A 22,496-nucleotide genomic window follows, 5' to 3' on the forward strand; every position below is an offset into this window, starting at 1 on the left:
TTTAGCAGACTAAAATATAGTGGGTAACTTTAATAGAAGTCTGGCTAGTATGCTGTTGAGGGAAATTAGATAAAAAATTATAGATGACACCATCGAAATTTTCTGCTTCAGCCTACAAATAGACTGTAGCTAGAGACGTGGTGCTTGCAGGTCGTGGGGAATCTGAGAAAGTCTTGCTGCTTGTTTTGGGGTATTAGACGAAGGGGGTTTTCTGATACTGGTTTTGTAATTCAGAAGCCTATAATACAGAGATTATGGTGATGTTTTAACTGCTTAAGGAACACATTTGAAAACCTTTAACCCTTTAGGCCAAGTACTTCAACTTTCCAAATCCACCATGCACTAGTAGTAGTAGTGTTGGCTAGTAGCCCAAAATACCGCTGAATTCTGGCATTTGAGAGACAGAAACACCATAAACCTGATGATGGGAGCACTTGAGAGTAATGCTGGAGTTGAGCCTCTCTGGAGTTCCAGGCCTCTTAAAGATTTCTGTGTTCTTCTTCTTTGCCCAACACAGCCTGGACCAGGGGAAAGGAAAACATCACGGAATTTGTGGTGTAACTGCATTCCTTTTGTAGCATTTATCATAAATTGTAACCCAAACAATATTTGTGCCATTATTTGCTTACTGTCTCCCTACTACACTTTAAAATCTATGTCTACTGAGCTGTTTTCACCAGCTTGTAGCATAGTGTCTGGCACATACTAGGCATTTAGTGAATATTGTATGAATGAATAAATAATTAATGAGTTAGTGTTAATAGTTATTTGCCCATCTATAAATAAATTAGAATTTTATGGTCTGAATTAATTTTATGGTAAATTATAGCTTCATCCAAGTTTCTCTTCTAGTACTAAATGTATTAATCTTTTAGGACACTGTAGTGGATACATTCTATTCAGTGGTGTGCTGATAATTGCTAACAACAGGCTCTCTGTAAGAAAAAACCCTGACTTGTGGTATTTTCCAGTTTTTATAGTCTAAAAACATCCACTGTGGCTGCTTTCAGGTAACCCACCTTACTTCATCGAACATGGATTTAGGAGGAAATGTGCACAACCAGCTCTTAGGACTCAGTGCTTAGGCTCCAGAAGCACTGGAAGCACATTTACACGCCAGTGTTAGTCATGCCTTATTCTTCGCATACAAAGATTGTGCTGGTGACACACATTCAATAGAACGTACACTTTGAAAAGATTTTGAATTAGTTAAGGAAGTTCAAAAAATGTAAAAGATAAACTCAAAAAGTTTCTGTAGCTCAACATAATAGTTTTTTTTTTTCTCATCTGTGTGAAATCCACCCTGGTGGTTAACAGAGGGCTCCCTTCCAAGTACTCATTCAGGTTTCCAGGCTTCTTTTTTTGTGGTTCCTTTAATCCCCAGGGTCTTGAATGAAGCGCATGACAGCAGCGTATGAGAGTTTTTAATGCTCATGGGGATGGTACACATCATTCCACTTATAATCCATTGCCCGGAACATAGTCATATGGCCATGGCCGTCTCTAACTAAAGAGGAGATTGGGAAATGTTTTCTAAGAGGAAAAGAAAGTAAGTTTAATAGCTAGCTAGCATCTTCCAATTTTCTAGTCATGTGATAGCATTAAACTGATCAATTTACACTCTTTTCTTTTCTGACAGATGCACACATTTATAAAGCATTATAGATTAGCAATAGAGTCTAGTCTGATTAGGGGTAGAATCTAGTAAATTCTTTCTTCTATGCAAAATTAGCTGGTCTTATGAACTTTGCCTGTGGTCTCAACAGCACCAGTCTCTAACCAGCCATCTTTCCTTCTCTGAATTAGTCTTATTATTTATTATCCCTATTTAGATGAAAATCACAATTTTTCAGTGCTTTAAATTCCTTTAAGTTATTGTATTCACTTAACGTAACGTTCATTCAGTTTAGCGATTACATTTACCAACTTTATGGTTTTAAAGATGTAAACAAAAAATGCTGCAAACCATATCAGTGAACAAAGAATGCTGAAACCATCAAGTCATCAGTGTCTGCTGCCACCCCCCAGTGAAGACAAGCCTGCAGCCCAGCCTCTGCAGCCACTCACAGTGGTGCCCTCTGAGGGGACTCAGAATAAGAAAGGACAGGATACTGGCCCTAGATGGCTAGGTGCTTGTCAAAGGAATGAATTCAGTGAGCCCAAATGTTTGCTTCCTCCCATACATAGAAAAGCGCAAAATTCTTTAACTTGAGATGCCTGGTTTTCTTTAGTTAACAAGTAACCTTTTAATGTTCCAACTACCTGGTCTTTGTTGTAAAGCTCCTGAATATCCTAGCTCCTCCCCTACCTCTTCGGAGCAGTCCCTCAGAGCCATCTGAGAGGCTGTCATCCCGGGCTCGAAGGGGTTCGAGTCCTCAGAAATGTCCACCAAATAAAACATAACTCTCAACTTTCAGGCTGTGCATTTATTTCATTCGACAAAGAGATATTTCTGTTTTCCTTAGGATTTTGTTTTTCACCCTTTTCAACCCCAACAAGGATGTTTGTGGAATGGAACATATGGCGATACGTGACAAATTTGGGTCATAGTATTCCATCTCTTACATTGCTGTATTGCTTTGAAAATTTTGGCATATTTAGAACTGAAAGCAATAATACCTTATAACTTTGAATCCTCTGTGTCTTTGTATTCTCAGGGCTTAGATGTTTTTTGATATTTATGATCACCAACAAAACTAATAGAGATTTAACCACGGAGATTTACAGGCATATGTATTTCTAAGATATTTTTAACAGTATTCATCATAAGATATATTTGCTGGTTAACGTAATTGGTTAAAAGTTTCCATTAACCAAAGTCCTACAGTTTTATTCCCAAATTAGTTAAAATTTTTTTCCATGGACACAGAATTTACCTCTAGTGTGAAGGAAAAGCCGGGCTGGTCTAACAGGATAACTTACAAGTCTAGGAATATGAAGGAGAAGCTGGTTTGGTCTAACAAGATAACTCACAAATCTAAGTATCAGAATACTGATCTGAGTTCTGCTGGACTAACTTGTGAATCTAAGTTAATTAGTGTTGGTTTGCTGTTCATGTTTTTTGCTGGCCAGCTGGATTTTCAAAGATATATATCAGGCTTTGGAATGTTGATTTGCTGCATCCCTGCCTCCACTTTTGTGATAATGATGCTGCTAAAGCTGTTCCATGCCTATTGGCCCAATACCCCAAGTTTGTACTTAACCCTATAAAACCTCATGCGCACGTCTTGGAGGTGCTCAGAGCTTCGGAGCAGAAGCCCCTCTGAGCCCGCCGGCGTAATACATCTGAGTACTCCAACCCTCCGAGTGGTGCTTGTTTCTTGGCTGGCCTGTCGTTTCCGTAACACTAGCAGACTAGAATTATTTCATAGCCAATTAGTGAAAAGTCATTTCACGGCATGTATGTGTGTATATGCTTGTAAGGCAGAGTTCAGTTTCATCATTTATAAATTAAATTGCAGTGTATGTGAAGGGCTTCAGGTGAAAGTGTCAGTCCTTGTACTACTTTGAGTGGGTTTAGGTTTCCTGAGCTTTAAAGATTAATAATCTATTAATCCAAGAGTAGGAAGGGATAGTAAAAGAAAAAGGGTAACTGAGTGTTAAAATATGAGGATTACTAGAAGCCAGCAGTTTAGGGGGGAACATAGGATCAAGTCAGAAAATGAGCAACCAATGTGGACAGCCCAGAGAGTATGGGAACAGTATTAATACACGGAGTCTTTACTAGGAATCAGACATCATCCTTCACACCTTACACTCATTTATCTTATATAAATATCCAGTGGGTGTTAACAGATGACAAAAACTAAGCCTATAGTGCTTTTAAGTCTTTTTCTCGTTTTGTGCTACATGGAAATAATGCTATTACTACAATGATAAATTTAAATTTATAATTTAAATATAGTGTCATAAATGTACCTAGTTTACACTGAGGTAAATTGGCAAGGCTGGTCATGGCCTCCTTTGGTCTTATTTCACCACTCTGAGCAACACATACCTGTAGCTCATTCAGCATATTGAGTTGAGAATCTCTGCCCTAAGCGGTGGTCCTCCACCTTTATCACAATCACCGGTAGGATTCGGCACACAAACACACAAAAAAAGTCACAGATTTCTGGGTCCTGCCTCAGATTTCTGATTTAGTAGGTCTGGAGTGGAGCTTGAAAATCTGCACTTCTAGAGAGTTCCCAGGTGGTACTTGACGCTGCTGCCCTAGGGATATTCCTTAAGAATCTCTTCTCTAGGAGAGTTTAAGTAACCTGCTTACCTTGTGACAAATAATGAAGCAGCAGTAGGTTGTTTCTGCAGATGATCATGATTGGATAATTGTCTGCCTCACAAACTCATTTGTTTCATTGTCAATTACCGGGTACAAAAGGATAGTATTCTTCAATTTTCTGAGCATGACCAATTCTAGGTAAATTCATATCATAGAATCATGTAGATGTATTACTGCTGTAGCATGAATATTAATTTATTTAAAATGAAGCAGAAAAGTTGAAATTCAAGTTTAATTTATTTTAACATTATTTTGTGGTTCAATATTTAGTGTGCCTTTTACTTTTAAAAAAGATCTGCAGTACCTCCACTTGTCACAAGATGGCGCTGAAAGGCTGAAGATTTTGGTTGCAATTTGATTTTTGAGACTATTGATGGGTTAGATCTATTTCGTGTGTTCAAATCAAAAGAAATTTGAAATATGATTTTTTTTAATTTGAAATTTTGGTGTTTTCATATCAAAAATGCTTTCCTATTTATTTATACAAATAAGAGAGTCACAAAAATGGACATTATTGATGACTAGTTATTTTGGAAATGGATGAAACATAAATCTTAATATAAAATATTTTATTATAATACATACCCCAGAAGGACTTCAAATGAATTCAAGTTAGTAAGCATTTAGAAAATCTTACTGTTCTATAATTTATAAGGTCTTATAGAAGATACAGACCTTGCCCCCAGTGAGTTTTGAATTTAGTTGGGGAAAAGAGAAATGTATATACAATTTGAAGATAGAACAAAATAATAAAAATGATAAAGTACAGTGTTGTATGAGATGGACCATACAAACAATATTGACTGGAATAATCGGCAATTAAGCAAAATTTTTAAATGGTATTTTACAAAGCCATCCTTGCACCAGCTGAAAATGCCATGTTGAATTTTTTTATGGTGATTACCTATATTATTATAATTTAAACTATGAGGAAATATTTAGCAATCTGGAGAGCTGTGTAAGATTCAGTACTTGACAGAAAATATCAAAAAAACCTTGAAATATGAACTCACCTTTTATTTCATGAATGTGTGATTTTTTTTCTCATTAATCAAAAAATGTTTTTCAGAAGAGGGTGAGGGTTTTCTGGTCACACAGATGTTAGTTTTAAGATTCTTAGATTTCTGGGGTCTGAAAAACATCTATTAAAAAATCAAGTGTAGAATGATGGTTACCAGAGGATGAGGGGAGAGAGAAAAGGGGGTTTGCTGTTCAATGGATGTAGATTTTGAGGTTTGCAAGGCGAACAAGTTTTAGAGATCTGTTTCACAATAATGTGAATATACTTAATACTACTGAATTGTGCATTTAAAAATGGTTAAAATGGTACATTTTAAATAAAGTGTCCTATTAAAGTATGGGCAATTAATAGGTTTCTGTTAAAGATCAGCAATGATCCTAGCTTTATTTTAGCTATTAGGAGCTACTCAAAAGAAATAAAAGCCCCCTCAAGAAGGCTGTAATATAATTGGTGATAGAAGATTAACCTAGTATTAGTAGGTAATCCACTGAAAATCCAACATATAGTGGGCACTGTGCTAGACATTTTACATAAATTATTTCAGTCCTTAAAACAATGTAGGAAAAACAGATATTATCATCCCTACTCCTGTTTTATCACTGAAGGAATTAAGGGTCATGAAGTTTCAGCACCTCCTTGAAAGTTGCGGTCTGTAGTCTTGGAGTTCGTATTTAAACGCAAGTCTATCTAACCTCAAAATCCACTTTCTGTATGTTATACTATGCCCATAATTTAAATAAAAAGTAAAGAATACAGATAAACAACTCATGATTTTACATTATAGTTTGGTATTTCTACTGCCAGTAAACATTGTCTATTTCATTATGACTATTTCGATGAAATTAAAAGAAAGGATGTGTGATTTAATTAGTGGTAGCAGTTAATCTGTATTACATTTTAACTTCAGGAAGGATAACCATATATTTTGTTTGTTAGCTGGAATTGTCTCTCTTTTTATCTGTTCTTAACTTTTAGAATCACTAATTTCTTTTCCCTGTGTGTTCATGTGCAGGTTATGTGGGTATGTAATTTGTGCCGAAAACAACAAGAAATCCTCACTAAGTCAGGAGCATGGTTTTATAACAGTGGATCTAATACAGCACAGCAACCTGATCAAAAGGCTCTCCGAGGACTGCGGAATGAGGAGGCGCCTCAGGAGAAGAAGGCAAAACTCCATGAGCAGGCCCAGTTCCCAGGACCCTCAGGTGACTTATCTGTACCTGCAGTGGAGAAAAGTCGATCTCATGGGCTCACAAGACAGGATTCTATTAAAAATGGGTCAGGAGTGAAGCACCAAATTGCCAGTGACATAGCTTCAGACAGGTAAACATTTTGCTTAATCTTTAGGTAAACATTATTTTTAATCTTCATTCCAAACAGAAATAAAAATACATAAAATGTTTAGGCAACAAATGAGCTGTCTAAATATAATGGAAATGTCCATATGTTTTATATAAATGCTGAAAATGATGTTCAGGACTTGATCTACTATACATTTGAACAGTCTTAGGTTTGATGAAGGAGTGTCAGGTTAACAGATTTTCCAGAATAAAGAGGTGGAATAAAATAGGGAACCTAGGTAGGAGGTTGGTCACAGAAAAGACAAACTGGAATGAGGGCAACGGGAATGAAGGAGAGATGGTTTTAAGACACTTTGGAGAGGTTGGATTGACGGGACTAACTGGAAGTGGAGTTAAGAGAACGGAGAAGGTTAATGATGTTTCCACAGTTTCCACCTTGAGCTGAAGAATGAAGTGGTTTTTCCACGCAGGTAAGTATAGATGAAAGGGTTTCATGAGTTTGATGTTTCCATGGGCTAACTCTGTTATTTACTATTTTGGCTTAATTCTATGGGCTTCTCTATGTTCAAAGTATTAGACTTTTAAAGATGACATTTATGGTTCTTATATTTCCTACTTTTGGAAGGGGGAGAATGGAAAATTTTCATAGGAAGTTTATTTTTCTATACCATATTCCTCTGTTTGAATAGAAAAAAATTTTACAAATCTAGTTTATACTATGTTTATTATCCAGAAGTGACAGATAACATTTCTGTGTGAACAAGCATTAAGTCATTTATTTGTGGAAAAATAAATCTAAATTGTAATCATAGGATGGTGAATTCTGAACTCTCAGTTATAACAGATAAGGGAACTGGGAGTCACTTTAGAAGGTGCCTTAAGCCATCACCCCACCGTGTGTTGCTGTGTCTTGGAAGAATAATAAAATGATGGATGCTCCAGGTTTTTTTGAAAACAAGCGAAAGTGAAACAGGCAATATAATCCTATCTTTGGACAAAACAGTGGTGATTTCATGGCTGGCGTACTATGAAAATGTCTCAGTGCAAAATCTCAGGAACCTAGGAATTTGAAGGTTAGAGGACCAGTTTAGACTGAGGACCACTTTAAGCACATGGAGATTTGGGTGCAGGTGGTTTACATGGAAGGAAATTTCAGGCACTACCCATAGGGAAGTGGGAAGTGGTCCAGTTCAGAGAAAGAATACAATGCTGGATGCATTCAAGAGCAGGTTATCTCTTTTGGCAATAGTGTCTCAGTCTTACTGAGACTGCTGGACCGCAGGGGTATCCCACTTATGGGCAAGGAGGCAGGAGGTATTTATCTATAAGTTTCCTTTGCTGTTGGACTAGGGCTATTCCTGGGGGATGTTAACTCCCTGGAACTCATCAGTCAAACATGTTCCTGTGCAAAGAAAGTACTCAGGCAGATTATTACAACTACTGTAAGAAAACATAGCTATGTAGGGAACAGTTGAAGGATGAAGCAATGTGGGTTGAGACAGTAGCAGTGTCTGCTACAGAAGGACTTTAGACATCAAGAAGGTCTGTAAAATGGCAACTATAATGATCAAAGGATATGAGCTTGGATGATGAACAATGGAGGTAGGATTTTAAATGAACAAATGAATGAATGAATGAATGACTAAATAAAATGGATAATGGGAATATAGGCCCATTCTTCAAAAACTAGATAGCTGCATGAGATAGTTCCCCTTGGACTTTAGAAAGGTAGGTTTAGGAAAAAATGAAAGGAGGTACTAAAATACTGGATCACATAATAGATTATTAAGTTTTGGAGTGCATGTCATCAGGAGGTTGTGGGTGTTAAAAATAAATCCAACAAATTTATGAGTAGTTAATTCATTGTTGTAGGGAAGCTAGAAGCATATTTCTAATCTTTGAAGAAGGTGGTAATAAGAACAAATCTCTTTCAGTATTATCTCTTAATGCTTCTTCCATTGACAAGGTACTAGCCTGAATAAACGGTAGAATCTGACCCATTATGAGGAAGCGAGATATAGTTGTCCCTTTTTTCTTTTTTCTTTTGCCTGGTGCCTTTGACTGCTATTACTAGTAAATGCATACTTTAATGACTCCATGTATCCTGTAATTATATCCTTCCTTTCTGAACCTCATACAAGTCAAACCAATAGCTCCTTTTGTTTACAAGAATTACTTTTAGTCAGGGAAGAAGTTAGAATCTAACATCAAATTTGGTAGTTATGCCTAGAAAGTGGAATTGGCTATAATTTGTATAAATTTTTATTTGTAAAATAGTTTCTCTTCAAGAATAATTTAATTCCCCTTATCATAAGCAAAAAAGAACATGTTTTTGTTGTTTTCAAAATGCAGATTCTATATTAATTTATTAGGCCATGTATCTATGAACCTTTTGAATGCTTTCCTCTGGAGCCAAGGGTCAGGAACCTGTCCCTGAGACCAAATCTGTGCCACCTGTCTTTTGTAAATAAAGTTTTATTGGAATACAGCCACATCTTTCAATTTACTTATTGTCTACAGCCGATTTCAGCCTCAACTCCAGAGCATAGTAGTTACAAGAGAGCATATTATATTGCCCTTATAGCTCAAAATATTTACTCTCTGATCCTTTACAGAAAAAGTTTGCCAATTCCTGCCCACCTCTTAGTGGTGTTGAAATTTCTCCTTTGTTTGCTCATTTTCTTTGTTATTATTTAAATTCCTTCCGTTAATCCCACTTTCTTGCTTCCCTTACCTCCGTCTCCTCCCCCTCTCCCCACGTCTCTCGCCTTTCTTACCAGAACGGGTCTCCTAGTAGGATTTGACTTGGACCGCAAAATGGAGCTTCTCATAAAATGGAGCTTCTCATAAAATGGAGCTTCTCTGAAGGAATGTAACTCCAGTTTAAAGGATTGTTAGCAATTTGTTCTTCAGTAGCATTCAGAAAACCAGTAGCCTCAAAAAAGAGAAGATTTGGTTCAATGAAATTTAAATCTATAGACCGAGAACTATGTTTGAGAGAAAAGTATGTTACATTTACTTCCTTTAAGGAATTTAGTTTAATCTTTTTAAGTGTATACTGCAGTGGTTTTGACCTGTTTTATGACTTGACTTCTCTCACAGATCTTATTAGCACAGTGTTTTACACATGAGGGAAGCGCAAAAATCAGTATTTCTAATGAGCTCTCAAGTGATGCCAATACTGCTAGTGGAGACCAGTAGGAAAGCACAAAGTCATCTAAAGATATCTAAGGGAGGGAAATACAAGTGTCTTTTAATAGCTCAGTAGCCGTTGTCTTCTGTAGCTCTGTCACTAAGAGACATAACGTTTAGTGAAACTTTGTGCTGCTTAGAGGCAGCGTCATTCCACATTTGAGTATACTGTTCTGACGCATTTATTGAGGGGGTCACAGGTTGACTACATTCATGTAGCTGTGTCTTACTCCTTTATTATGACATCTTGGGTTGTTGTGCCTGAGCATTTATTTAGTTAAATATATTTTATTTTTTATTGATCAGTTATTTCTTTTCCATGTATTATAGAGTTAGGAATAGATATGTCTTGAAAATTATGTAAATTATTAGGACATTTTTACCTCTGGATTTCATTTGGAGGGTAGTAAAGGGGATATTACAAATATTTGTTTTACAAAGAGGCCTTGGGGTGGAAGAGGGTTGTGAAAACACTGGGTTTATAAGATCTAAGATGGTATCTAGAGAAGGCTGGGGGAAATAACCGTTTTTAAGGCTATATTTTTTGTTTTAAAAATTACAGAAAAACTAAAGTAAAACTGTTTAAATGCTTTTAGTTGATGTTTTATACATTTGAAATTATTTAAAAGTTGGATGCTTCATAATTTTCATAGTTGAAAATCAGTGAAATTTAGGAAATAGCTGATTTTTTTCTTTTATGTAAAATTTTACTATTTATTTATTCAGAGCTTCCTAGAACATTGGGAGAAGTTAAAAAGTTAGAAATGTTTTGGCTACTTTGTATGGTGGAAAAGCTAGAAAAAGTTGAAGTTAGAATATGTAGATCCTGTTCTCACATCTTCCTTTTGTTATCATTTGTAGATGTATATCATTCCTCTGTGTTTCAATTTTCTCATCTCTAAAATAGGAAAGGCAGTCTCCAACATCTCAAAAAGACTTCCAGCTCTAAGGTTCTGTTACGTTGTATTTTAAGGTCTTCTGCCATGATATAAACTTGGAAGCATTCACTTCCATTTTTTTGTCCTATAATTGGTAGTATTGTGTTCAATTAGTAGAGAATGACATTCATTCATATTATAATAGCTCATTACTATAATTCACTTATTCAACAAATATTTATTGAATTTCAATATGGATATTACTTGTTACCACAAGGCTCAGATAATTTCACCATGATTCATACTTAAAATTGAATATATTTGGAGTATTAGGTTAAGTCTTCAAAAAGGACATTTTGACTCTGATCTTGTAATTATATTACTATGTAATATTTCTAACTCTGTTTTCCTTACTTCCTTACAAAGGAAAACAAAAAACCAAAATTTTAAAATGATAGGAAAAAAGTAACACAGTTACTTGCTTCTAATGGATTATAAAGCATTTTGAGAAGCATAGCTACAAAGAAACAATATTTTATAGGCATTACAGATTCTTAAGTACTTATTTCTGTATTTTACTGCTTAAATAAGACCTTTGATGAAAGTACTGAGAGATTACATTGTGATTTTGTCTGAAATTTTAATTAGGCAAGAGTGGAAAACAAAAAAAATGTCATATGACTAAATTACATCTTAATGTATTTTGTTAGATGGTGAAAAATGCTACCAGGTGTTAAGTGACGGCAAGAGAATAGCAAAAATATAAGCTGATTATCTTGGATCTAAAGTGTAAAGTTTTAAAACAAGTTAAAGCTTGCATAATGAATATTTAACAGTTTGGTAATAACTATTATTTCTTCATTGTTACTCTTGACCTTCCAAGTATCTTTGTGACCATTTGATTATTTTAAAGTAGAAGTAATAATTAAAATGTTTAAGATGGAGTATTAGGGCCTGGAGTTACCCTTCTGCCTGAAATATCTGAAAAAATAGACCAAGTATTTGAAACAGTGGTTTTAAGAAATTGGGCATCGGGCATCAGGCAACAAAGGAGAAAAATGCCCTAGAGATGGGAGATGGAGTGAGCCCTGTGTCTGCCCTAGCGCACTGCTTTCCAGGCTGACGCGCAGGAAGAGGAGTATAAGCAGAGCCCAGAGGTCCTCCTGCGGTGAGGGGACAGTTCTGAGAGTTTGAGGAGACCAAGGCAGCTGGAGTTTGCTACACAGGGCACCAGAGAGGAGAAGACTGAACAGTGAGATATCGTGGAGATCTGCAGACGGTTCTTCTGTGGATCCAGTGGAGTAATGATTGGCACATGCATGTGAAGAAACTACTCGAGGACAAGGAAACGTATGTGTCTATATTCACAGTTTCAAAATACATGAAGGAAAAACTGATAAAGGTACATGGAGAAATCAATAAATCCACAGTTATAATTGGAGGTATCAATACCTTTCCCCCAATAACTGATAGAACAAGTAGGCAGAAAATTATCAATGACATAGTAGACTTGAACCACATTATCAAACAACGTGACCTAATTGATATTTATATAACCACACCCTGAACAACAACAGAATATTTATTCTTGTTAGGGATACACAGAACAGTTACCAAGATAGATCATATTCTGGCCTTTACACAAGTCTAATTAAATTGAAAGGAATTCAAGTAATAAAAAATACATTCTCTGATCACAATGAAATTACGTTAGAAATCAGTAACAAAAGACCTCTGGAAAATTCCCTAGTATTTGGAAGCTAAATAACATACTTTTAAATGACCTATGGATCAAAGAAGAAATCAAAAGAGAACATAAGAAACCTTTTAAACTTTCATTAAAATAAAAACACAACATCAGAATTTGTGGGATGCCACTAAAGCAGTACTTAGGGCAGAGTTCATAGCACGAGATGCCTACATTAGAAAGTAAGAAGGTTCTCAAAGCACTGATCTGAGCTTTCACCTTAATAAACCCAGAAAGGAAAAGCAGATTAAACTCAAGTGAGCAGAGTAAAGAAACAATAATGATGAGAGCAGAAGTCAGTGAAATAGAAAATGAAAACAATGAAGCCAAAAGCTGAGTCTTTCAGAAGATCAATAAAATTGTTAAACTTCTAGACAGACTAGGAAAAGAAAAAAGAAAATGCAAATTACCTTTATTTTGAACAGAAGAGATGACATAACCACTGCCTAATGATATTAAAATGCTAACAAGGAAATATTTTTTAAAATGTTATTCTTGTAACATCGACAAGTTAGAAGAACTGGACAAATTCCTTGAAAGACAAATTCCAAACCTCACTCAAGAAGAAGTGAACACCTTGAATAGCATTGTGTGTACTAAAGAAATTGTATTTGTAATTGTATTAGTGGTTACACTAGCACCAAAAAATGGAAGTACTTAAGGTATAAATCTAACAAAATAAGCACAGGATCTTTACACTGAAAACAATGAAACACCAATGAAAAAATTAAAAAGTTCTGAATAAATGGAGAAATAAACTGTGTTCATGGATTAAAAGAGTCAATATTGTTAAGATGTCATTTCTCCCAAGTTTGATTCATATGTACAGGTAGAGTCTAAAATCCATATAGAAATGTTAGAATTACCAAAACAGCTTTTTTAAAAGAACAAAGTTAGAGGCCTAACACTACTTGATTTAAAGACATTGTAAATTTACAGTCATTAAAACAGTATGGTATTGGCATAAAGGAAGACAAACGGATCAAGGAAACAGAATGGAGATGGACCCACTAATTTATTCATTCATTCATTCATTTATTTATTTAATCTTGGCATCATTCTCTATTTTCTTTTTTTTTTAACATTTTTTATTGATTTATAATCATTTTACAATGTTGTGTCAAATTCCAGTGTTCAGCACAATTTTTCAGTCATTCATGGACATATACACACTCATTGTCACATTTTTTTCTCTGTGACTTATCATAACATTTTGTGTATATTTCCTTGTGCTATACAGTGTAATCTTGTTTATCTATTCTACAATTTTGAAATCCCAGTCTATCCCTTCCCACCCTCTACCCCCCTGGTAACCACAAGTCTGTATTCTCTGTCCATGAGTCTATTTCTGTCCTGTATTTATGCTTTGTTTTTGTTTTTGTTTTTGTTTTTTAGATTCCACATATGAGCGATCTCATATGGTATTTTTCTTTCTCTTTCTGGCTTACTTCACTTAGAATGACATTCTCTAGGAGCATCCATGTTGCTGCAAATGGCATTATGTTGTCGGTTTTTGTGGCTGAGTAGTATTCCACTGTATAAATATACCACTTCTTCTTTATTCAGTCACCTGTTGATGGACATTTAGGCTGTTTCCATGTCTTGGCTATTGTAAATAGTGCTGCTATGAACATTGGGGTGCAGGTGTCATCCTGAAGTAGATTTCCTTCTGGATACAAGCTCAGGAGTGGGATTCCTGGGTCATATGGTAAGTCTATTCCTAGTCTTTTGAGGAATCTCCACACTGTTTTCCATAGTGGCTGCACCAAACTGCATTCCCACCAGCAGTGTAGGAGGGTTCCCCTTTCTCCACAGCCTCTCCAGCATTTGTCATTTGTGGATTTTTGAATGACGGCCATTCTGACTGGTGTGAGGTGATACTTCATTGTAGTTTTGATTTACATTTCTCTGATAATTAGTGATATTGAACATTTTTTCATGTGCTTTTTGATCATTTGTATGTCTTCCTTGGAGAATTGCTTGTTTAGGTCTTCTGCCCATTTTTGGATTGGGTTGTTTATTTTTTCCTTATTGAGTCGTATGAGCTGCTTATATATTTTGGAGATCAAGCCTTTGTCGGTTTCACTTGCAAAAATTTTCTCCCATTCCGTAGGTTTTCTTCTTGTTTTATTTCTGGTTTCCTTTGCTGTGCAGAAGCTTGTAAGTTTCATTAGGTCCCATTTGTTTATTCTTGCTTTTATTTCTTCTAGGAGAAAATTTTTGAAATGTATGTCAGATAATGTTTTGCCTATGTTTTCCTCTAGGAGGTTTATTGTATCTTGTCTTATGTTTAAGTCTTTAATCCATTTTGAGTTGATTTTTGTATATGGTGTAAGGGTGTGTTCTAGCTTCATTGTTTTACATGCTGCTGTCCAGTTTTCCCAACACCATTTGCTGAAGAGACTGTCTTTATTCCATTGTATATTCTTGCCTCCTTTGTCGAAGATGAGTTGACCAAAGGTTTGTGGGTTCATTTCTGGGTTCTCTATTCTGTTCCATTGGTCCATATGTCTGTTTTGGTACCAATACCATGCTGTCTTGATGACTGTAGCTCTATAGTATTGTCTGAAGTCTGGGAGAGCTATTCCTCCAGCCTCTTTCTTTCTCTTCAGTAATGCTTTAGCAATTCTAGGTCTTTGATGGTTCCATATGAATTTTATTATGATTTGTTCTAGTTCTGTGAAATTTGTCCTGGGTAATTGGATAGGGATTGCATTAAATCTGTAGATTGCCTTGGGCAGTGTGACCATTTTAACAATATTGATTCTTCCAATCCAAGAGCATGGAATATCTTTCCATTTTTTAAAGTCTTCTTTAATTTCCTTCATCAATGGTTTATAGTTTTCTGTGTATAATTCTTTCACCTTGGACCCACTAATTTATTGACAGCTAATTTTTGACAAAGGTGCAAAGGCAATTCAAGAGAGAAAGGATAGAAAGGGGGAAACTTTCAGCAAATGGTACTGGAACAAATTAATATCCATGTAAAAAGTTGAAATTTGAAGCTTGCTTCATCGGCCTGTTCAAAGCATATATCTGGTTTCAAAAAACCATTTTATTCGCTAAATAATCCAAACTGTTTGTGAATGAAAGCAAGAAACATTGAATATGAGCTTTAGTGATACCCTTAATTTCATAGCTATTCAACTGTCCTGGGATATATATTGGATTATGCAATAAGTGAATTATGAGGAAGTGGGAAAGTCTGGAGAGTTATGTTTTTACCAATATTATTTCTTCCAGTTACATAGTTTGAATGTAATAGTGGCCAGAGTAAAAAATGAGAAGAAAAATAGCAGTTTTGATAGAAATGAAGAATGAAAGATCCTTTCCCTGGAATATATTGCTGGAAATGCCATGTATAAGCCAAATTACAAGTAAGGGATCATTTCAGCTTTTGAGTGATTAGAAATAAACCTGTATTTATAATTTTTGCCACTAGGTGGCGAAGGTACTTTTCAGAAGCAAAACGATTTAATTCTGTGATTATTCTACCTGAACTAGTTACAGAGATGGTTATAAACTAATAACTGGATTAAGTTGGCACTTGAGATTGTGAGATACAGGACTTCTTGTGTATGTATCATTGACTTTCATATTGGAATATGATATTTATTCCCAAAATGTTTATCTCTAGTTCTGAGGTCTTCATATGCCAGACTTGCATTTTCAACTGCAGGTTGTTGAGTCTTAAGCTTGTGTTCCACAAATACTTCAAAATCAAAGGGTTCTGCATCTAAGTGTCCGTTCCCTCCCAAAGCAGCAGTTTCTTTGTCATTCCCGAGCCCTGCTGGCTGTACCACCAGCCAGCCTGCTGCCCAAGTTAAGATCTTAGGTATTATTTTCTAATCCTCTTCATCTTAATTTTCATAGTCAGTGAATATTTATAAAGTTTTTGGTCAGTTCCACCTCTATTACGTCTCTGGTAGTCAACCCTTCCTTTCAAATAAGGATACTGTCACTGCCCTGTTTTGGCATGAACTGTGTCTTGCTTGCTTACTGGCTTCCTGCTTCTAAATTTATTTGCTTTTCTACATATTCTCGTTTCCAAAATTGTGCTTTTTAAGTATAGATATGATGAAGTCATTCATTTGCTCACTTTTGATGCCTTCCTATTTTGTACTTAAAGTTAAAATCCTTAGTTTTCTAAGGGAAACTAACATTTATTGAATACCTACTGTGTTCTAGGCTCTGTGAAAAAATTTAAGCTATTAAATTTTACTTACCATAATGATGTAAGTTGGGGTTTAAGAGACCCCTTTTTATACTGAAATGATTTCTCAAGATTTCAAAATGAGAGGTAGAATTCAACTGAAACAGGTTTTCTGACTCAAAATCCTGTCATTCTACTTTTTGAGGCCATCATCTGTCTTTCTGACCTCATCTCTCATCACTTTTCCCTCCCCCCATACAACTGACAGTCTAGCCACAGCAGATGACTGATGAATTTTAAAAAATCTTCCATTCTTAAATTTTTAAGTATTTGCTTATGCTATTCCTCTTATCTAGATTATTCTGTTCTCGCTAGGCTTATGCAATTCAACAAATATTTATTGAGTGTTGATTGTGTGAGAAACAGATCTCTAGGTGTTGAAGGTATAGCAATGAATAAAATAGACGAAGTCTGTCACAGAGATCGCTTTTCAGCTGGGGAAGACAAAGGCATAAAAAATAACTAGGACATTGGATAGCAATACCAGTTCGACTTCACAGGCTGTGCAGAGCAGGACACCAGAGGGCGCCACTCACCTAGATGTGAGTTGCACAACCTGTAGCTGGCACCTCCCAGCGCCTGGCGACAAGTGCTACGGAGAAAGATCATCCCGGGAGGAGGGAAGGGGATTTTGAGGGGAGTGGTTAACAATGTTTAATTAAAGGTTAGGGAAGTTCTTAATATTGAGTTCAGATTTGAGGGCGTGAAGAAGTAAATGTTGAAGGTTATACCGTCTTACCTTTTGTTCCACAGATACTTCAAAATCAAAGGGTTCTGAATCTCAGTGTCTGTTCCCTCCCAAAGCAGCAGCTTCTTTGTCGTTCCTGAGCCCTGCTGGTTGCGTCATCAGTCAGCCTGCTGCCCAAGTTAAGATACTTAGGTATTATTTTCTAATCCCCTTCTGGGGGAAGAACACTCCAGGCAGAGAAATAGCAAGTGCCAAGATCCTTAGGTAAGGGGGTCCCTGCTTACATGAAGCCTTCTGTTATTTTTTCAGTAAGAATTGTATTTTTTGCTTTTAAAGGGTACCTTTACATATGTGTGTATACATATACACCACATACATATATGCAGACACATATATATATATATAAAATCTATAATTTATTTATATTTATATGTTTTAGCACTTACTACTGTCTGACCTTCAGTGCACTTGTTGTCAGTGTTTCTTTCCCTCTTAGTAAATTTTTTTTTCCCTCTTAGTAAATTTTGAACAACTTAAGCACATACTTTCTTTTATATCTTTGTGTCCATATATGTCTAGTTTAGGTTCTAGAAATAGGCACTCATCGAATATTAATTGAATTGGAATGAAGTGAAATAAATTGAATCACTGAAAAGACAAGTAGTTGTCTTTTCCATCCCTTTTACCTGTTACAATTATCATGTGTTTACAAAAATTATATTTACTTATGGAATCCAGCACTGTATTTTTCTCTGTCTCTTAGACTCATTTTTTTTCTTTTGGTAATGTCTTTGTAAAAATACATTAACCTAAATAAGAGGACTAACTACTGGTTGTTACATGAAAGATCAGTCTCTAGAAGTCTGTTGTTTCTTAGCTACCTACAGTGGTGATGGGGAATTTTAAGTGTTTTAACTTATTTGAAAAGAAATTCTATGTCTGTTTGCTTTGACCTGTCACATTTTGGCTTCACTTTAAAGAATTTGATTTAGGGTATTGCTGTTTTCCATGTTCTTCAGTCTGTTTTTGAGTAGGGTGACCTACGTCCCAGTTTGCCAGGGCCTGTCCTGACTTACACTTTTTGTTACACCATAATTATTAACAGCACCCATTTCATAGCTCAAAGGCTTAAACGTAAGACAAGGCACTATAAACTTCCTAGAAGAAAACACAGGCAAAACATTCTCTGACATAAATCTTGGCAGTGTTCTTCCAGGGCAGTCTACCCAGGCAATAGGAACAAAAAATAAGTAAATAAACAAATGGGACCTAATTGAACTTATAAGGTTTTGCATAGCAAAGGAAACTATAATCAAAACAAAAGATAACCAGCCTGTGGAATGGGAGAATATATTTGCAAAGATGCAACTGACAAGGGCTTAATTTTCAGAATATACAAACAGCTCATACAGCTTATTAACAAACAGCCCAACAACCCAGTCCAAAAATGGGCAGAAAACCTAAATAAGCAATTCTGCAATGAAGACATACAAGTGACCAATGGGCACATGAAAAATGCTCAATATTGCTATTATCAGAGAAATGCAAATGAAAACTACAACGTGGTACCACCTCACACCAGTTAGAATAGCCACCATTAAGAAGTCCACAAATGATAAATGCTGAAGAGAGTGTGGAGAAAAGGGAACTTTTCTACATTGTTGGTAGGAATGTAGTTTAGTGCAGCCATTATGGAAAATAGTATGGAGATTCCAGAAAAAAACTAAAAATTGACTTACCCCTTTGATCCAGCAATCCCAGTTATGGTCACATATCTGGGGGGAACTCTAATTTAAAATGATACATGCACCCCAGTGTTCATAGCAGCACTATTTACAATAGCCAAGACATGGAAGCAACCTAAATGTCTCTCAAAAGATGACTGAATAAAGAAGTTGGAATACTACTCAGCCATAAAGGAGAATAAAATAATGCCATTTGCAGCAACATGGATGGACTTGGAGATCGTTATTCTAAGTGAAGTAAGGCAGAAAGAGAAAGAAAAATACCATATGATATACTTATATGTAGAATCTTAAAAAAAGACAAATGAACTTATTTACAAAACAGAAAAAGACTCACAGACATAGAAAACAAACTTATGATTACTGACAGGAAGCAGAGGTTGGAAGGGATAAATTGGGAGTTGGAGATGTGCAGGTACTAACTACTATATATAAAATAGATAATAACAAGTTTATACTGTATAGCACAGGGAATATTCAATATCTTGTAATGAATATCTTGTAACTTACAATTGTTATGATACCATGTACACATACACACCGTATGCAGAGAGAGCTGATGGCTACTCTGAAGCTTTATTAAGTTGTACAGTCTTATATAGCAAAGAAGAATGACAAGGGAAATGGTTAACAGGCAGCATCTGGCTCAAGGTCAGAAGACCCTTTATGTTTTGGTAAATCACGTTCGTGTTGGCACCAGTGAGCCTTACAGCTTATCAGGGCGGAATGTATGAGAAACGGCTGCTTTACAACATTCTTCTTGGACTCAGGCGGCTGTGCCTGTCTTAGGTTGCCCCCCTCTGGGGATCTTACCCATCCTTGGCTAACCAGCCTTCTCACCTCTGAGTCTGCAGCTTTTTATAACTTGTTTACCGTTCTGGCCCAAGTCTCGTTCCTTGGTTCCCACAGTCGGGAGCCAACAATAATGAAAAGGAATATGAAAAGAAATATATGAATGTATATGTATGATTGAAACATTATGTTGTATACCAGAAATTGACGCAACATTGTAAACTGACTATACTTCAATAAAAAAAAAAGAGAGAGAGAGAGAGAGACGAGCACCTGTTTCACTCTCAAAAGTGTACTCTTGTGGAGGATGAATTACATGAGCTCCTGATTCTCCTTGGAGGGTTTCTGTGTGATACTTAATGAAAACACTGCATTGTGTTTAGACTTATGGGAAGTTCCCCATGGAACTATATTGTAGCAAATATCACTTCAGTTACTTAGCCTAAAATATTCATTGAGTATATATTTTACTTATAACACTAGTTTATATGGAGAAATACAAAGACAGTAGAAGATGCACTGTGCCTGAAAAACTGAATTCTGCCAACAACCCGAATGAGCAAAAATGGATTCTTTTCTAGAGCCTCCGAAAAGGAGCTCAGCCAGCAGCTTGATTTCAGACCAGTAAAGCATCTACCAGACTTCTGACCTACAGAACTGTAAGACAATAAACCGGTGTTGTTTTAAACTACTATATTTGTGGTAATTTGTTATGGCAGCAATAGAAAACTGATACATATTCCCCAGTGTGAATCTGCCATCTTTTATTTGACATTCTATTAGTGATGGACAATCTAGGCTATGTGAAAACTCCTTATTACTACAATGAATCAGTGACCATCCTTGTAATAAGTCTCCTTATGGACCTATGCTAGGCTTTCTCTGCAGTGTATATATCTAGATGTAGAATTAATGAGACATAGGGTATGTATATTTTATTTCCTGGTTCTGTTCTCAAGAATGGTTCTGCCGCTACTTCTACCTGCAGTGCTTGAAGGTTTGTGATTCCCCATATCATTACTAATATTTAATACTATTCAGACTTTTGCATTGACATTACTATGAATTATTTATTTATATTATTGATCCATTTGAAAAAAATTTGCTTCCCATCATTTTTGTCTATGGTATCTTTGTTGAACAGGCATTCCTTTTTTTTTTTTTTTACTTTGTTGTTATTTTTTTGAGGGGTGGTTATGTTTATTTATTTATTTTTGGAGAAGGTACTGGGGATTGAACCCAGGACCTCTTGCATGCTTAACATGCGCTCTACCACTTGAGCTATCCCCTCTCTCAAGAATTCTTATCTTGATGTAGTAAAATGTACTACTTTAAAAAAAACTTTATAGTTTCTGATCTTCTAGTCACAATAAAAAGTAAGACCTCACTCAAATACCCTATAAATACACTTTTTTTTTTTACACTTTCTAGTATTAGCTTTTAGTTCTACCTTTCTCATATACATCTTTAATTAACCTGGAGTTCACTTGTGGGTATGGTGAAGTATGAATTCAAGTTTATTTTCCCCATATAATGAGTCAGTGTTCTCAGTGGCAGATATTATGCAATCCATTCGTACACCACTGGCTATTGGTGCCTCGTCTGTTTCTAACGTGTTCCTAAATACAGTTGGAATATTTTTGAGTTCTCTATTCTGTCCTATTGGTCTGTTTGTCTATCCTATGACAGTACCACACTGTATTTTTTGAAACATTCTTTGACATTTTTTACATGGATGATTATGTCACCTGTGAAAAAGACAGCTTTATTTCTTACTTTTCAATTTGAAGCCATTTATTTCCATCTTTTGTACCATTTGGCTGGTGCCTTCACTATAATATTAAATAGAGGGGGTCAGAATGACATCTTGGTCTTATTGTCAGTCTTAAGGTGAATGCTTTGAGTTTTTCACAATCAAATGTGTTGTTAATTGTAGGTTTTTCATAGATGTCCTTTATGGAGTCGAGGAAATTCTATTACTAGTTTACTAAGAATTTTTTAAAAATTATGAATGGCTGTGGAATTTTGTCAGTTGCTTTTTTCTTGCCTCTGTGGGATAATAATATGATCTTTCTTCTTTGACCTGTTTGTAGAATGAAATAACACTGATTGTTTTCAAATGTTGTACCAACCTTGCATTCCTGGAATACTCTGTTTGGTCATAATGATTATTATTCTATTTATATATTGCTGGCTTGATTTAATGATATTTTGTTAGAGAATTTTTATTTATATTCATGAAGTTTATTGGTGTGTTGTGTTCTTGGTTTTGGTATCAGGGGAACACTGGCCTCATAAGATGAGTTAAGAAGTGCTTTTCTATCTTCAGTTTTCTGTAAGTTTGTATAGAAAGAACTTTGTGTAGAGTTTGTGTAGAATTGTCATCATTTCTTTAATTGTTTGGTAGAATTTGTCTCTGATGCAAGACCCTGGAGTTTTCATGTGGCTAGGGTTTTAAAACTATGAATTCAGTATCTGCAGTAAGTATAGAACTGTTCAGGTTCTATTTATTCTTGAGCGTTTGGATATTTTTACAGTTTGGTTTTACAAGGCTGTATTCATTATGGGATTGTCTCCCTAATCATTTGAGTCATTCTATCTTCTTTTAAAATGCTGTAGACGGAATTAAGACATTTTGAT

General features: G+C 35.6%; 1 protein-coding gene across 2 annotated transcripts in view; it reads left to right on the forward strand.

Annotated features, from left to right (window-relative positions):
- RIMS2 (regulating synaptic membrane exocytosis 2) overlaps positions 1-22,496 on the forward strand; it is a 436,528-nt gene that overhangs the window by 59,976 nt on the left and 354,056 nt on the right. For both annotated transcript variants that reach the window (XM_072949585.1, XM_072949586.1), the window contains exon 3: positions 6,313-6,623. In XM_072949585.1, the coding sequence (XP_072805686.1) occupies positions 6,313-6,623 (311 nt within the window). The remainder of the gene's footprint in view (positions 1-6,312; positions 6,624-22,496) is intronic.

The sequence above is a fragment of the Vicugna pacos genome, chromosome 25, assembly GCF_048564905.1.
Source record: "Vicugna pacos chromosome 25, VicPac4, whole genome shotgun sequence".
Taxonomy (NCBI): Eukaryota; Metazoa; Chordata; class Mammalia; order Artiodactyla; family Camelidae; genus Vicugna; species Vicugna pacos.